The sequence below is a fragment of the Cynocephalus volans genome, chromosome 1, assembly GCF_027409185.1.
Source record: "Cynocephalus volans isolate mCynVol1 chromosome 1, mCynVol1.pri, whole genome shotgun sequence".
Classification (NCBI taxonomy): Eukaryota; Metazoa; Chordata; class Mammalia; order Dermoptera; family Cynocephalidae; genus Cynocephalus; species Cynocephalus volans.
Window position 1 is genome coordinate 217,874,163 of NC_084460.1, and position 18,920 is coordinate 217,893,082.

The 18,920-nt window shown below is 37.7% G+C and overlaps 1 protein-coding gene across 1 annotated transcript in view; it reads left to right on the forward strand.

Annotated features, from left to right (window-relative positions):
• The first annotated feature begins 2,467 nt into the window (after positions 1 to 2,467).
• The window catches only part of ACVR2A (activin A receptor type 2A), an 82,967-nt gene continuing 66,514 nt past the window's right edge, over positions 2,468 to 18,920 (forward strand). The window contains exons 1-2 of the mRNA XM_063097295.1: positions 2,468 to 2,665; positions 3,010 to 3,143. Of these exons, the coding sequence (XP_062953365.1) occupies positions 3,089 to 3,143 (55 nt within the window). The 5' untranslated portion in view covers positions 2,468 to 2,665; positions 3,010 to 3,088. The remainder of the gene's footprint in view (positions 2,666 to 3,009; positions 3,144 to 18,920) is intronic.

Here is an 18,920-nt window from a genome sequence, read left to right on the forward strand (position 1 = left end):
TGGCAGGACACTGGACTTGAAATTCTAGCATTGGAGTGGCTACAGGGATAGGTCTTGGGTTTGGGGAGTGAGTGATGTTAGTTAAAGCTGTTTATGTCATAATGTCTAATGTTTTGGCAGACTACAATTCCTTTCATGTTTCCTTTTCCTTTCCTCTGCTTCCTCACTTTCCTTCCCAAACCCAGGTTGTACGGCTTGCACAGTGTTAGAAAGGCATTGGATTTGCAGATAAGGAAAAGTGATTCTAGAAAATAGGGAGGTAAGAGGGGCAGTATGGTTAGCTGCCACTCTATCTTCTTTTTAAGCTTTAATACTCCAGTGGGAATTAGTCACATACTCCCTGTCTTTTTAGGTTAAATTATTTTTGAATTTTTAAAAACTGCAGGGGGTGGGATAAACACAGATTTAGGGACAAAGTAGATAGCTACTATTACTGGATTTAATAACTTCTCCCATAGGGTCATTTTGACTATTAGGAAAGACTTTGACTTGTTGCTCCTTTTTAATACTATGGAAAAATAATTTTCATGTTCTCTTCTTATGCTGGCAAATTTGGATGGTAAGATAAAGAATATATTTTCAAGTTTCAGTCCTATTACTTGTTATTCCAGTTATACCACTTGCTCTGGTTTCACAATTCAAGAAATATTGAAGTGATGCATAGATAAAACAGTGGGGCCTGATACAGAGTATATAACACAACATCAAATTCATGAATGAGCTGAAAGTGGTTCTAAATTAAAATACACTCTTCCATTCCAGAACCGTGAATGGCAACTCTTAATTCAACTAAAGAATGGAAGAAGGTTTTTATACATATTCCTCTGACCAGCTTATAAAGTCAGGAGAGCTACAAAACATGAGATCATTCAGACACCTTTTAGACCAACTTGGGACTTGAACTGTTGCATAATATCAAATTCTGAGCACCAAGACTTGAGAACTGGAAATCTTGGAGGGAGTTTAAAGAGCCACATGATTATTAATAACCCCAACAAGTTGTAGAAATGGGCAGATAATTACAGGATGAACTTAATAGACTGACATACAGAGTAATTTAGAGGAACAGAAAAACAAAACACTATAAATACAAGTGAAAGGCTTGGCTTTGTGGAAAAATGTGGGAATCAGTAAACCACAAGTAAAACATGAATTAGCCATATAGTACAGTTGCCTTGTTATTTTTATTACTAAAAAAAACAAAAGTTGTGGAGTATACATGTAAGGGTATTGTATTGAAGGAAAAGGAAATCATCCCCTAGTCATTTATACAATTATTTATTAAGCACTTATATGCTAGACATTTCTGGGTGCCGGGATAAAACGGGGAAAATGAGAGGATCGCTACTTTTAGGGAGCTCGCTAAACGACAGAGCTAGTACCTTTAAGAGTCTTTAATTTGTACTCTGTAGCCAACTTCCGATTTAGCAAATACCGTGAGTTCGTTGAGGTATGGATCCTATTTTTACCTTATGGATTCCTTTCCGTGCACCTCGTAAGCAATCAACACGGATTAAAGCGTAAAAATAGGCCATAAAAGAGCTAAAATTTGAAAAAGTAAACACTTGTCTGACCATCAAATATGTCGATCAAAGTACGCAGTTTCTTCTTCAGAGTGTAATAAACATCTGCGGACTTACTACGTGCGGAATAGTTTTCAACACAATGCTTTGTGTATAAAAGGGATGGCGGGAATGAATTCAAACTGCACATCGTGATAAGTGGCGTGGATAGCCTGACCAGGTGTGGACAGCCCTTCCTCCGCGACGTTTTTTTCTTTCTTTTTTTTTTTTAGCAGAAAGACAAAAGGCTTACGCAGAAGCCACAGCGGTGGGACGCATCGCTATGGCCGGGGGCGCAGACACCAGCTAGCGCGTACCGAGCTCGTCTGGGCAGCTCCGCGGGCGCGGCTGACCGGCTTCCACCGACTTAGCGCTCAGAGTCTCAGCGGACGAGGCGTCCCCCCAGAGGAAAGACTGGGCGCCGCAGATGCCCCTCAGAAGAGTCAGCAGCCACTTGCTCCACCTCGGGGTCCTGTTCCTCTTGGGTTCCCCCTGACCATTCAGGCAGGAGCTCCAGAGAGGCCAACGGGGCGTGACTTCGACACCAGGCGCGCCGGGACCCCGACCTCATCTACCCGCCCGGCCACAGCCCAGCCACAGCTCAGGGACTTTAAGGCGCCCGCGCCCCTTTGTGGCGGGATCTCTCGCCCAAGCAGGCCGGACGCCGAGGCCTCGCGGTATCGAGCCTCCGTCCGCCCCGCCTCCTCGCCTTCCAGTCGGCCCCGCCTTCGAGCTCTCCCTCCTCCCCCGCTCCCGCCTCGCTTCCCCGACGATCTCCTCGCGCTCCCAGCCCGGCACGCGCGCTGCTCCCGGCCGCCGCTGCCGCCGCCGCCGAGCGTTCCTCCGCTGCGCCTGGCTTCCAGCTTCGGGCCGGAACCGGAAGTCTGGGGGGCGGGGCCGGCGGAGGCCAGGAGACCGAAAACGCGACCGAGCCCGGATCCCGGAGCCGGAGCCACAGCCTGGACCAGAACTTGGCCACCGCCTGCACCGCCGTCGCCGTCGCCGCCGCCCGCAGTCCCTTCCCCGTGCCACCGCCGGCTCTGCCGCCACCGCCGCGAGCTCGGCCGCCAGTGGTCCGCGGACTTTGGGTGTCCGGGTTGAAGGTCGGTCCGGACGTCGGACCCAGCTCGGTTCCCGGACTGTCCGGGCGGCAGCGGACGCCGCTGCTGCCGCCTCCTCGTCGCCTCAGCCTGGCGTTTTGTTCCGAGAGACCCGAGAGGCGAGCGGAGCTGACAGTGATTTTGACAGTGATTTAAACCCGCTTTTGTTGTTGTTGGCTTTTCGTTGTTTGGTTTTGTGTGTTGTGAGTGTGTGTGGCGATTTTTCTCCCGTGGTGCATTTTATTTTTTATTGTTGCGCCCCCCCCCCCTTTTTTTTTTTAAAACCCCGTGAACGTTTTTTGGTCGGGGCTTCCGAATATGTTTTATGACGGTTGATTTTACACCAGGAGGTTTGTCTCCGAGGAAGACCCAGGGAACTGGATATCTAGCGAGAACTTGCTACGGATTCCCCGGCGCCTCGGGAAAATGGGAGCCGCTGCGAAGTTGGCGTTCGCCGTCTTTCTTATCTCTTGTTCTTCAGGTAGGTGCAGGGAGCGCGGCGCGGCGCGGCGGGGCTGCTGCGGTCGCGGCGGCCGCTACTGACGGCCGCGGTTGCTGCTGGGTCGGGGAGCTCCAGTGGAGTCTGGGGAGGTTTCTCCACACCCCGAGCCCCTCGGCTGCCACCCCCCGGTCTGATTGTGATCTGGAACCTCCATGAATTTTTCTCGTTTGGAGTTGGGTTGGCGAACTGATAAAGAGTGAGCGCTGTGTTGTTGTGGAAGTGAGAAAGTCATGGTTTGTGGCCGTAACACTGGATGACAGAGCTAGTTGGATTGCAATTAAGCCACAGATACCACAAGTGACAATTTATGCAAAGGTTGAGACATTCTGAATTTTATTTAGTGTGGGCTCCTCCAAACCAAGGGTTGTTTTTTGTCTTTGAATTAATGCTTCACCGGTGAATATCACGACATAGGTGAAGTCAGTTGCTGCTTGATTCTGAGCGTGAGAAACAATGCATCCTATGGGCAATTTAATCTGGGTGTCCCTCACGTTTTCTTCAACTTCAATGTCCAGCAATGTTAAAAATAGTTGTAGTTGTTGAGTATTAACTATAACCCAGTGCAGAAGGGGTATGCCGCTTGTGTGTTGGTAATGTGCTGGCTTTCAACCACCATTTGTGTGCTCTTTTCGAGCATAGATTTTGCTTACCTACGGAATACTTATTTTAAACGCTTTGTATTGAAGCATTGTTTTCGGTTTAGAGCAGCCCATGTGAAATTGTTCATGTTGTTAAATACGGTGTGCTCATACAATAGATTTTAGCCCAAGGTTGGAAGAATAATCTGGGCGTTTTATATTTGAAATTTTGATTTTGTGAGGACGTTCTGTGGTGGCAACCAGTGGTTGGAAAAACTGTCTAGTCTTTTGTATTTGAAATTCTATAAATGAATACAGCATCTAGCTCAAAGGTGTGCAAATGTACGTAACAGGAGAGTTAGTTTGATAGGTGAAACAATTTAAAAGTCACAGTGGATCTATTTATCACAAAATTTAATATTCAGTTACTAGGTTTCGAGATAGAATTATGGGGGGAAAAACGAATTGACAGGTTTCATGGCCATGTCTTTATCTTGTTTGCCATAGGGAAATTACAGGGTGGTAGTCTTTTCTTTGTGTACCTCTGTGCTGTGTGTGTGTGTGTGTGTGTGTGTGTGTGTGTGTGTGCGCGCGCGCGCGCGCGCGCGCGTGTGTGTCCATCCGTCCTCCCCACCTCCTCCCCCCTTTTAATAGAATCTTTTGTAATGTATAGAATTTTGCTGAATGGTACATTTCCTTGTGGTTAATAAATGGATAAAGTCTAGTCTTATGTCTGTAGTGGTATTGATCAGTTCCGGGTGGGCTGAATGTGTTGTGAAATGGCGATCATTGCCAGAGATTAACCAAAAGAATCATGTCTGTTTAAATGGGAGAAGGAACATGCTTAAGGCAGGCTGACAGTTCTTTTTGTGTATGGTTTGAGGAGGAAGCTAAACAATGGTGTGTCTGAAATGAATGAAGACCTTGAGAACATTAAACCTCTTGCTTTTGTGACATGACTTAACCATATAGTTTTTATCTTTCCCATAGTACTCTTTCTCCTCTGCCCCTGTATGTTCTGGCTGGTGAACTCCTGTTCAAATCCCTTTTACTGATTTCCTGCCCTTTAAGAGGAGGGGTATGGTGGCCACTGACCAAGGATGGACATTATTCCCTCCCAAACCCACCTGAGTCACGTTAATTAGCGAAGGAGGTTATTCTTGAGGAGTCTCACGGTATTACTTTTGGAAAAGCAGGCTGTAGCTACAGATCTTACAGCTTCCTCTGCTTGGTTTGGGAGTAAGAAAAACTGAGCATTAGTTTCTTGTAGGATTATTTTCACTGGGCCAGGAGATTAATAGCTAAAATTTTGAAATAAAGTAATTTTGTTGCTATACAGCATATTGATATTTTACTTAAATTAATACTAAGGATTCTTGTATAGGGTTTTTTAAATGAACATTCTTAGTTGAACTAAAGTATGTGATTCTATTGGAGATAAATGAAATAATCTTAAAGGCCTTAATCCATATTTATACATGAAGATTGTTAGTACTTAGAATGTCTGATTTTTTTAAAGGACTTTTGTTAGGAATCAAATGCACTCTACAAAAGGATTATTATATTTCTTCTCCTAATTGATTTTTCTATGTAATGTGTAATCTGGCACGCTGGAAGCATGAGGGTGGCTATTTTTATGAGAATTAAAAAATTTCTCAAGTTGTTGCTTTTTTTTTTCTGGATATTTGATTTTTTTTTTTTCAATCCAAGGGGGAAACAGTAGTAAAGAGCAATTTTATTCTAGGTGTTTAGAATAGATGTTTACTCTTTCCTTTACTATTTTGTGGACTTCAATTTTTTAGTTTCCCTTCCATGGTATGTATTCTGGAGACTGATTATGCAGACTATTCCTGTAGAATATGGCCAAGCGTAATTTCCTCCTCTCTCTCATTCCAGGGGAAACATTCTGAATTTTGCTGTCATCCTGGAATGCCTTCAGATTCACTTTGATTTAAAATTTTTTCATTTCTCTTATCCCTCTTCAGATTCTGTTTCAAAACACAAATTTGCTTTTCAGTTTTTTCTTTTTAAAATATTGTGGTTAATTTGTATTTTTCCCCACAATTTGTTAATGTGTGAGGATGAGTTTAATCCTTGCCCTAGTAGTTAGGTTTATCCTACCTAGAGTGTTGCAGCTATTGTGGTATTTGAGTTGCATTGAAAGAAGTTGAGAATTCCTTCAGATTCTGTGGAGCTGGAGCAGTACGTATGGTCAGTATATTTGATGAAATAAATGGAAATATAATTATGTTGCATTTTCTTCAGTTCAACTAGGTAATACTGTGTGTGTATTTGTTGAGTATAGGTGTGGTTGGAGGGGGAGTTGGCAGTATAGAGAATCTTCTGGGATTCTTCTGAACTTTGGCTAACAAGTGATAGATATTAAATGCTTTGTTTTCTAAAAGGCAGAATCTCTTAAATGTTGTCTGTGATCAAATTAAAATATGAGTGTATTTACACATGCAGACTAGAAGAAAAACAAAACAAAATTCCCCTTCCTCCGCCCATTCACTTTGTATTTTTCAAATTTATGATCTAAGCCAGTAGTTCTCAAGCTAAGGTGATATTCACGCCCCACCCCCACCCCCACATTTGGAAACATTTTTGGTTGTCACAACTGGGGGATGGGGGGCGTGCGACTGGCATCTAGTAGGTAGAGGGCAGAGATGTTGCTAATCATCCTGCAATGCACAGGACAAAGAATTATATGCTGCTAATCATCCTACAGTGCACAGGACAGCTTTTCACAACAAAGAGATCGAGAAACCCTGTTCTAAACTCTTAATTTTGAAAGCATTGGTATATTAGTAAGTGTTCTGCTACCCCAAGCCCACAGTCAGTCATCTAAATTTTGTAAGGGGTGTTGATGATCTCCAGGTGACCTTGTATTGGAAGTTCTCATTTTTTCATTATCTTTTAAAATTAGAATATGATTAAATTAGAGAAAGAGACTGTAGGTACACACATTATTTCATCCCATTATAGTTTTAGAAAAATATTTTGCTACTGTTATAAATAAACTAATTCTCTCATCACCTATTTTGATAGAATGCTCATGAAGACTGCATGTTCATGGATATGATGAATGATTGATCAAGGTATCAATTTTAATTGTATGTGCCTTTTGATCCATTCTCTTTGCCATAATAATCATCTTTAAGGATATTCCTTTAATGCTTGTTGGAGTCACTGAGCCACATGGCTGTGTGTGTGTGTGTGTGTGTGTGTGTGTGTGTGTGTGTGTGTGTGTGTGTGTGTGTGTGTGTGTGTGTGTGTGTGTTTAAAATGTTGCCTGAAAGTTTTAAGTATCATGTGGAAGAAATATGTTCACTGCCACATGTTTCTTGAATGGTTTCAAGGTATAAATTCAAGTTTTTTAAAAAAGGATATTTCTTTTGTCTAGCTAATGTTAATTTCAAGAAACTTTTAAGGTGATTTCTTTATTACATAATTACATAATTTTATTGAGAATCATTAGCTGGGTTTTGGTTACCATTAGACTCACTTAGGATACACTAAGTAACTAAGTAGTATTCTATAATCTGTTGCAGATCCTTGCCTTTTTTAAGGTTAAATCTTGACCATAATTAATAAGTGCTTACCTTATTTTGAATTCTGGTTTTAAGGGATTTAACCCAGCCAGCCAGGATAAGAATTACAGTGAAGCTCTTAAAAAAATAAGTAGCACTACATCACTGAGAATAAAATTCTGAAGTCGTTCTCACAGAAGTATGCAAGTAAGCCTCATATGGTCTCTGTAACACCCCTTCCCGTAACCCTCATCTCTGGTACTATTGACATTTTTGCCTTTTATGTCTACCAGACTCACTGCCCCTTAGAAATAAAGTATAACTAAACCAAATGAGATTTTAATAATTTCTAAATTTTTCCTTTAGATCATAAGACTTTATTTTGTTACATATTTACTTTTGTAAATACTCATTTCTTATCTTTGATGTCTCATAAATCTGTGATTTAAATTTGTCTTTTCATGCCCTTTTATGTTGCTACTTTATTCATAGTGTCCCTAAGATCATGGTTAGGTAAGGTTGGCAACATTTGATACTTGGGTAACCTCCACTTTTTACTCTGTTCTGTAACTCATCATCTCTTCCATTCCCTTTCATGGTAGCACCCTTTCCACTTTCCTCCTTTCTTTTTCTACTCCCTTTTCCTTTGTCCATCTGTAGTTCCCTATACTGTAGGTTGCTTGCTTATAGAACCCAGTCATTCCTTAGCATCAAAGATATCTTAGGAAGGCTCAACCATGGCTTAAATGAAAATGCATTGATTTTAGAATGCTTAGAAAGATCAGATAGTCTTTTCCACTGTTCTTTCATTTGCTGGGTTCTGGACTTCCCATAGACACTTGGGAATAGTGTTACTCTCTTGGAATTGAATGGCTTGAACTTTAGATAGCTCTTACTCCCTTTTTAATATTCAGGTTTTCCTTAATTATTTGCTGCATTCAAAGAGTCTATCTCTTATTATTCATTCATCATCTCTGTTTAAGCCAAAATTTGACCATACCAGAGAGTATATTTATTGCTACGGATCAGACCACATTAGACTTCCTGTGTGGTAGATTTAATTCTGTTAGGTTATAACAGTCATGTCTAGACAGAGCACTGATTCCAAATTGACTTTTGAACATGAAAGTTCCAGCAATAGTGTGTAGAGGAGGGCGAAGAGGAAGTCAAGAAAGTAAGAAAACTACTGTAGAGAGTGATTGACTTTCCATTGTTCTCCACCTAGATTTCCCTTTGTCATTTTCATATACCCAGTGCATCTAGTGATCAGGTTTCGTTTAACAAAGGACTTAAAGGAAAAATGTTGTTGTCTCTGAGGTTAGATTTCTTGAACTGTTAGAATGGTGGTCATAAGAAAAAAAATTGGGAGGTTCTTATGGATAGTTGCTGTGTATTGAATGTCCCCCCCAAACTTACTGAAACTTGAATTGTGTCCCCTGAGTTTTATGTATTAGAAACTTGGCCCCACTGTGACTGTTTGATAGAGTGGGAAATCCTATTATGGTAGTTGAAAGGTGGGGCCTTGAAGAGGTGATTAGGTTGTAGGACCATGCCATAATGAATGGACTAATAATGGTGGTCAGGTGTGTGGTTCTGAGGGCTTTAAAAGGGGACCATGCAAGAGTCTCTCTCTCCACTCTGTCATTTTGTGCCATGTGAGATCCCTGCATTGCTGGAAAGCCACTACCAAAGAAGACCCTCACCAGATGTGTTCCCTGGACTTTAGACTTCCCAGCCTCCAAAACTGCAAGCATTGAGTTTTGTTTTTTTGTAAATACTCAGTTCCAGGTATTTTGTTATAAACAACAGAAACGGACTAATATAATAGTGATCAAGAATGTGGGATGGTGGTTAGTAAATTTGGGTTCTGATGCCAGTTTTCTTACCTGAATTATTGTAGTACTTTTCTAGCTAAGACTAGCTAGTTCCCTGTCACTACTTCCTCTTCTTTCCAATCCATCTACATAGTTTCCAGAGTAACCTCATTAAAAAAGAAATCTGAGTATGTTACTCTTGCTTCAAACCTTTCACTAACCGTGAGTCACCTTTAGCATAGAATCTAAAGTCTTTGAGTGATATACAAGGTCTGTTTTCTCTAACCTCCTGGTATAATGGTTAAGAGTACAGGCTCTGGAGTTAGACTTCCTTGCTTTGCATTTTGGTTTCACAGTTTAACCTTGGTCAAGTCACTTCACCTTTGTGTGCCTCAGTTTTCTTATCTGTAAAATGGGGATATTGATAGTACCAACCTCAGAGAATGGCTTCAAGATTAAATGGCCCATAAATGCTAGGTATTCTGCTGCTGCTCCTAAGTTCTATATTCCAGGCATTCAGAGTTAACCTGCAGTTTCCTGAACGTGTCATCCATTATTTCACTTCTCAGGGCCAGAATTTTCTTCTGTTATTAAAGTGATGAACTTGGATTAGATTATCTCTGATTTTTTTTTTACCTACTATAAAAGCTTTGATTGTATAATTTTAAGGTTAGAGTTGAATAATGACATTTCATTAAGAAAAAATGATTTTGCTGGTTGTTGTTTTGATATCCTTAAATTCTGTTCATTTTTTAAAAATGTTTTGTCTCTGATCTTTAGACTTTAAATATAATTTGAATTTTACAGATTTAGAAGGGATCCTGGATACCTTCAAGTTCAGTGGCTTTCATACCTTTTTGACCATAACTCACGATAGGATTGCATCATGACTTAGTTCCCATGTCATTGTTTGTGTGGGTACATCAGAAATAAAGGTTTCACAAACTGTTTACTCTTACTGTGTGCAGGACATATTTATTTATCTTTATATACTATTTCATTTTTAAAATGTTGATTATGACCCATTAATTGATTCAGTGACCAACTAATGGATTGTAAACTCCTGAAAAACAATGACCTAATTCACCAATCCTCTATTCTCTCTACCTAATACTCTCTGACTGGAGAAGGAAACTACATAAGTAAATATGTGTACTGAAAAATATATGCACTGGAAATAACACTCATTGAAAAATATGGTCATTAGTTAATCTACAATAGAGAATGTGTGCCTATGGACAGAATATATGCTGAAACAAAATTAGATTGTAATTTTGGGGAGTTTTGATTTTTTCATTTAGGGAAGACTTGCTAGAAGAGATAGATTTTAATACTAGGAAAAAAAGTGTCTTAGCAGGAGGTTAAGAAGGATATTCATTTTAATGTGGAGTAAAAGGCACAAAATAGTATCAGTAACAAAAGGCATTTGAGAGTAAACTTGACTGTGGACAGAAGGCAAGTTTTGATGGAGAAATTTTGACTAAATCTGAGGAAGAGATTTGTGTGATGAGATGTTCATAATTGCTTGAACAAGTAGGCCAGTCTTAGTTAAGGGGGTTAAGTCCAGATGAAAAGTAATTAAAACTGAAGAGGAGGTAGGAGTGGATGATACAGATCCTGATGGATGTTCTGAAAACATCATATATGTGGAATATAGGACAGAAAAACAACTTCAAGATTAAAGTAGCATGTGGGCCGAGCCCGTGGCGCACTTGGTAGAGTGCTGCGCTGGCAGCGCGGCGACGCTCCCGCCGCGGGTTCGGATCCTATATAGGACTGACCGGTGCACTCACTGGCTGAGTGCCGGTCGTAAAAAAGAAAAACGACAAAAAAAAAAAAAAAAAAAAAAGATTAAAGTAGCATGGCAGCACAACTGAATAAAATTGGTAAGGAAATAATGAGCCAGAAGGAAAGAGAAAGCAGTTTGATAACTAAAGGAGTTTACAGATAGATATGGATTTAGATAATAAGCATGAATGAAAATATGGACACAGATTTGGAAAAATAAGAGTACGTAAAAAACATGAGAGCATGTAATACTCTCTTACAGAAGCAAGAACTGTATGATGGATGTCTCCATTGTGATGTCTAGTTACAAAATTCTAGGCATTAGTGGTTCAATATGCTGTTTCTGTTTAAATAATGGTCAAAATCCAGTAATTACAGCAATTACTAATACTGGTCAGCCAGATTATATTCTTTGAAATTTACCTGGGGTATTTTTCTTACGATAAATTATAGTGTTCTATAGAAGTAGATTTAGTTTATTTTAGTTTAGTGAACTTGGTATATGCTATTCATGTCTGAAGCCCAAACCTTTTCCATGACCATTCTTTTGGACTAGACAAAAGCAAGTTTTACTTGGTTGGCTATAGTCACACTGAGAATCACTTTATTCCCTAATGTAGCTGGAGAACATAAATGTAAATCAAGAAGATGGTTATTAGTTTAGAAGGAGTGGCTACACATGTGGGGAGGGGTTGCCTTTTAAAAGATTTTTAAAACTAATCAAGTCATTACATATTGTAATAAAAATAAGCCTATCATTTATAAAGCTTGGAGGGAGGATTTTTCCTAGTTAGGATTACTAACTTTAAAATCTATATTTTATAGAAATGAGACCATTATTAAGAAAAAATCTGTTATTTGCATCTTTATGACTATATGTGATAAATCAAGGTTATTCCAAGGCATTATTTCAAGAGGAAGGAGCATGGGCAAGTTATGAGATCTTGGTAAATTTCTAGAACTCTGAGATCAATATATTTGTAAAACAAATTGTATTAAATGAAATGATATGACATGTAACATAGTAGCTGGTCCAGAGTAGATTTTACTTACATATATTAGTTTTAAATCTATCTTTAAGTCTAATTTTATTGTGTAAAAATATTAAAAAAATACAGATTCAGTTCCTGGGGGCTATTTTTAAATTGCAGGTAAATATCCTTATCAGTTAATGTGAAATGATATTCTGAGTAAATGATCCAGCCAAAGAAAATATCAATATAAAGTGTCAGATAGGTGCTAGGAAATCTATAGAACATTTAGATATCATGGTTCTTTACAAAGAGTCCTTTACGGTTTCATTGTTCTTGCATGCATTAAAAAGAAACAGTGGAGTAAATTTTCATCTCTGTTTATTTGTTGAAATTTAAAGTATTTTTCTTGGATAACTTTACTTAAACTTTAAGTGTTTGTAAAACTTTTTATGTAGGAGTGAAGTGTTGAATGATTCTTAAGCTTTTTTTCAGATATCAGCTACTTAAGCTTTGAAAACACAGTTGTTTGAGTTTTGAGATCAATATTTTCAGTGTAGTGTAATAATTTGGACTAAAACTTAAGAGTCTAATATTCAGATTCCTACTTCCCTACTGACTCTTCTTTGACCTTTGACAACCATCTCTAAATTAAAGAGGATAAAATAGGTATTCATTCATTTAACAAATAAATATTGAACTACATGCTAGGTACTGTGCTAAGTGTTTGGGGTGCAGCAGTGAACAAGACACACATTATTATGCCCTTATGGAATTCATAGTCATAAAGTAAGTATTCAGATGAATAAATAATTACAAATTGTAATATGTGCTCTTGCCGGGACTAATAGGGTGCTAAGAGGATAACTCTTTATTCACCTTACATCACATATCACAGTGTCTAATTATTTACTTTACCCATTTTTTGTTTGTCCTTTCCACTACTAGAGTGTAAGCTCTATAAGGTGGGGGAGGTGGGGTGACTGACTAGTTCATCACCATACCCTTGGCATAGCACATCTTTTGGCATAGAGTAGAAGCTCAGTCAATATTTAACTGTCTGCCTGAAGAAATGAATGCAAGGACGGGACTGGAGATATAGGGACATGATCATGCAGAGCTTTGATCTACAATGGAAGGAAGGAGTTAGAATAAAATGCAAAGGGTGGTGGGAAGCAAAGAGTTTTAAGGAGGAGTTAGATCTGGGTTACATGTTAAAATCACTTTGACAGCTATCTGAAATATATATTGGAGTGTGTAGGAGTGAAGAGGTGAGACCAGTTAGGAGCCTAGTGCATCAAAGTAAGCTAGAGAGACTCTCCAAGATCCCTCTATCTTTGAACATTTTCTCATTGTATTCTAAAGCTTGCCTACACTTATCAGTCTTCCTTTTGTACTGTTTTAGTTAACTCATTTTTCCTCTCCTTATTACTTTAAAAAAAAGTGGAAAGGCTTCTTGTGCACATGAGAACTTTGAACATGACATCTAAAAAAAAATCCAAAAAACCACCCAAAGACGAGATAATCAAATGCAGACCAGAGATTATTGAATTTTTGTGACAGATTCCTATCTTTAGATTTTTATTTTTATTTACTTTAGCCTTCCTATTTCTCTCTGAAATTTTGGCTTTAGTCCTTTTCAAATGCATATTTTTTCCTAAGATCACCACCTCCTTATTATTTCAAACATGTAATACAGTGTATTGTTGTGGCTGAAGATTCAGAAGTAGAAACTCAGCATATTTTGTATCTCAGTTCTTAGGAATTTGATATCTTTTTAGGTTATTAAAGTCTTACAATAAAGGCTGAAAGGATAAATAGTTAATACTCTAGGCTATTAGTTTTACTTAGGGGCTACAGCTCCTAATTCTAGATAGTCAGCTTGAATCTTTTTATCTGGGAAGATTTCAAGCCTCTGCTGTTGGTGGGGGGCAGATAGTGCTTGGCACATGGAAATCAGCTCTTTATTATGGCAGAAGTGCAGTCGCAGCATCTTTGACTACCAAAATCTGCATTATTACACAGAGGTAAAACCAGGAGATGTTAAACTTTGCTCAATTTAAAAAATATAATGGTGGCTTCCTCTTTTAATTGGTTTCTTTCATTTTGGAAGCAGGTAAAGCTAAGTATCTTTGGTAAACTACCTTCTATAAATAGAAGTGCAGTTTCACACTGTAAATACTATACATCATTTTATTTATTATTACCTTAAGTGAAGTAATTCTAGAAAAAGAACTGGTTGTTAGGCTTTGTGTTACCTGATAGTAGAGTTTCATCCTGTAGGATTAGTGAATAGAATTTGCTAATTATTTTTATTCAGGCTAAGATTTGAAATGAACTTGCATAAGTACACTTTAAAATGATGGGGAAGAAGTGAAAAATCAAAGAGTAAAAGAGGATTAGAGTAATGAGTAAGGGCAGTTGGAAGACAATACCTTGTACAAGATGGGCATGGTAATAGTAAAGCAATTTGATTAGCAGGCATTCAGAAGTAGAATAAAACACTTTTCTAAATGACCAGAAAAAAGACTGAATAGCTACTGACCATCCTTTTTAGTATTTATAAATAGTATATAACAAATCATACCTAGTAACCTTTTCTTATTTTCTTCTTTAGTTATTTAGAGATACGTAAACCAGTTTGGGTGTGGATTTAGGAAATTAATTGCTAATTATATTTTTTGTTAAAATGTAAATTGAGATTTCTTATTTGTTAAGAGAACTAGAAACAATAGGCAGTTGTATTAGGAAGCTTTGACTGCTGAGAGGGCCTAACAGTCAGGTACTATTTTTTCCAGTAACTTCCTCTATCTCAGGATGATTCCTATGAAGAATAAACTACTCAAGCTGATCCTGAGTTCTGAAGTAAAACTGGAGTAAAAATAAAAACTTAGAGTCAGAGAAGAGGAATGTAGTTATACTTTTTTTCCTTTTGAGTCAGTGAAGGATAGTTTTGATCTTTTATCCACAGATCTTATCTTTCACTATGGTACTCCAAGAATATCCCCACATCAAGAATTGTAGTTTCTAGTTAGTCTGGCAACATATATTTAGAAGCCCTGATTTAAGCAGTGTTTTTTATAATTAATATCTAACCTTGTATTCGTGATGTGCGAGGAAATGAGCTCAGTAAGCCAGAGAACAAAAGAATAGATTAGGTTAGTCTGTTATAGATTATAGAATTCTCTACCATTAGAACATGTGGTTTGCCAGTAAGGGTTAGTTAAATAGAAATAAAAGCTAATATTGTCGGTACAAATGTAGCTATTTGTCGGCAAGAATGGTTTTCTCAAAAAAAAAAAAAAGAAGCCCTAATAACTTCCTTTATCTTCAAGTTCAATTTGAGTAATTAATTACGTACTTCTTGGGCTCATATAGTAGAAAGAGCAAATATTCTAATATCCAAGAAAACTTGAATATTGGGCCTCTCTTGACCACGCTGTGATATACCATTTGAACATGGGAAAATTCTAAAACCTTGGTTTCATCTGTAAATTCGGATTTATAATGCTTACCTTGATTACAGTGAGGATCAAACACTACATACACAAACCCAAGCACACTCACATGTATATATATACATGAAACATTTAAAACTTTGAAATGTTATACCAAATGTTTGTAGTTCATACAATAAAGTTTTTCAAGGAGTAGAGAGCAATAGGAAGGGTTTGGGTGAACTAAAACAATGCTTCTGATTCCAAATTTGTGATTCTAAATGCATAAACATTTATCTTTAAGCTGCCTATGAATAAAGAGTTTAATTTAGTAAACAACTAAATATAAAATATTAGAGGAACATTTATTCCTTACAGTGACCTTAAAGGCACTGTATAATATGGCCTTTCTCCAACCTCGTCTTTTGCTTTATTGGCCCTCTGGTAGTTTCTACAACAAACCAATTGCTTTGTATTCCTCTGAAATTTTTTTCACTTGCCTTCTATTAATATTTATGAGAAGGACCATATCTGATTTATTCATTGTAGTATCCCCAGTGACTGGCACATAGTAGATGCTTAAGTATTTGTGGTGAATGTTGAATGTTTTCAAGCACAGTGCTTTCAGTTTCCGCTAACTGTTTTGTAAAGGGCCAGATAGTAAATATTTTAGACAACCTCTTTGGCAGTACTCAACTCTGCCAGTTGTTACATAAAAGCAGTCATAGACAATGTGTGTAAATGAATCAGTGTGATTGTTTTTCAGTAAAACTTTATTTGTGGACACTGAAATTTGAATTTTGTCTAATTTTCATGTTTTACAATATATTATTATTATTTTGATTTTTTTTTAACCATTAAAAGATATAAAAACCATTGTTTGGGGTCAGACTGGATTTGACTACAGGCTGTAGTTTGCCAATCCCTTGGACACTGTATAGGTGACACCTTTGCCTCAACTTAGAAATACGTTTTGTTTAAAAAACTTGTTTGGAACCTAGGAAATATTTTATTATAGAATCATTGTCAGATGGGTTGGTTAAGTTTCTAGACCAATCCACAAGCCTGTTTTACCTCCAGCATTGTATCCCAGCAATACAGCTTTACACCCAGGAATAACACTGTCTCTTAGGGAAAATGGATTTAGTATTCCTTCTTGGACCAAAAGAAACACAGACACTCTCCAGCACTGTCAGAATTTCCTTCATCTGTCTTCTTCTACTTGCTGGGCTTTGCATACTAGGAAGTACCTTGTTTTTAGGGGCTCCTGTAGAGTGGTATGGGTAAGAAGGCTAAAAAGAGCTTTGTGTATGTGATTAGGGAGGAAGTTATGGGAGGAGAAAGGTGGGAAGAGAGAAGAGTATAATGTAGTTTTCTTTTCAAATTGCAATTCACAACCCATTAGAGGGTCGTGAAATCAATGTAGAGGGTCACGATTAACAAAAAAGAAAGAAAATAGGAAATATCAGAATGAATCACACACAATATAAGTATTGTTTTGTGAAACTTTAGTTATATGTGTGATTATATGTGTATGTGTACTGGGTCACAATGAAAAATATATTTCTTTCATGGTTTGTGGTCAGAGAAGTTTGAAAGCTTTTGTTCTTATTTATTTATTTGTTTGTATGTTTTTAAATTTTTTTCCAAGATATTTGAAAGCTTGTGTTCTAAGGGTTTGGAATTTGGGGAATTTTTTCCCCTGTTATTGTATATGTGAGCCAAATGAAAAATATAAGGGAAGCCTCTTGTTGCATTGCTACAGTATGTTTCTGGTATGAGGCTACCTTATGAGATAATCTGTTTTACAGATGAGAAAACGGGGTCATATAGCTAATCCATTTCATAACTGATATTCAAACAGAGGCTCACCTTATTTTAGATTATGTGCTTTGTACATTATACCATGCTGTTTTCCCTGTAGGAAATAAGCTGTGTATGACTTCCTTTGTGTTTCAGAGGACAAGAATCTTGGAATAAGGCATTTGCTTCAGTGATAAGGCAGGACTACTGGAAAGGTATGAAGAAAATGGTTAGGAAGTTTACATGAAGAATGACACAATGTGCAAGAGAAGAGGGATTTCACCTTTATTTTTTCTTCTTCCCCCCTCTATACTGCTATCCTTCATACCTCACCACCAGTTGTGCTCTTAACTCATGCTAGAAATAGCAAGGAATTGAGGATGAGGTTTAGTGAAGAAGAGTAATATAATCCTGTCTTTAGCTGAAAGGGGAATGAGGAGAGCAAATCAAGTAGCAGGGCCACCTGGCCAAGCAGATGTGTTGGCTGTTCCCAGGTGGCAATTTACAGGTGGGTGGAGGTAAAACAAGGACTGCTATTAATTGCGTTACAGGCAAAAGTCTTTGCTTTGGAGAATGATAACTTTGATATGCTGGTTGAAAAATAGTTCTTTTTAAAATTATATTAAGGGAAAGCCTCTCTTAAGCAATGCTTGGTTAGTCCAGAATTGTTACCCATTTTAAGTACTTGAAAAATAATACATGTCTTTAAGACATCTCTATTTCTTTTATATATTGAGTTAACAAGTATGGTGAAAACTAATTTATGCTGATTCTGACCTCTAACTTGATTTGGAATTGTCTTGGGAAGAGAAAGATTTATGGGAAGGCTATTGTTCTTCACTAGAAAAGTAGCAAAACCATAGCAGACAGATACTGGTTAATTGAATGGAAAGATGACAGACCCTTGTAAAATGTGTTCATCTTTCCCAGGCTGAGTTGGAACTCTTGCTTTTGAAAAGGGAATTACTAATTTATTTGGAATGAGTTTCCACTAGTAGTATCTGATATTAGACTTAATATGTTTTAGCTCTGTCACCTATCTCTACCGTATTGCTTACCATTCTGTATTATAATTGCTTGTTAATGTGTCCATCTACCAGCTGACCCTAAGTTCTTTCAGATCATTCAGTATGAAGTTAGTGTTCAGTATACGTTAAGAGCATTGGAGCCAGATTGCCTGGTCCTCATTTGGAAAATAGAGATAATAATGGTACCTACTTTATAAAGTTTTTATAAAGTATAAGTGAGTTGATATACATAAAGTGCTTTGAGTGATTTCTCACATGTAGCATTCTAAATAACTCAATAAATATTAATTGCTGATGCTGCTTGTTGTTATTGCCTAGCAGTGTCTAGCTCTGAACTTTCTAGTTCTGAACTATTTATTGAATATGACCAGGTTACAGTGTAGTGAGAATAATACCAAGGGCAGCCCAGTTAATTTAGTGAAAAACTGTACTTTTACAGATAGTCATGCTGTTTTGTTCAGGATGCAAATAGTGTTAGTATTTATATTTATTTATTTATTTTACCTTGGTTTAATTGGTTTTCAGGCAAGAATACTAAAATTTTCAATTATGTAATTTAGTTGTATTACTGTTTTATTTGAAGATTTGGGGGGAGATCTTTGCAGAAAACTTTAAAATAGAGTGGGGTAGTATGTCATTCAATAGTAATTCCCAGATAATAGCATCTCAAAACCTCTTTTCCAAAAGGAGATAAAGAGAAAGGGGAGCTAGTGTGTTAGGGGAATAACTGAAATTTCTGACAGTGTATCTTCATTTTATTTTCTCAGTGTCTGAGTATCATATATCATTTCTGGGAAAATAGCTTCC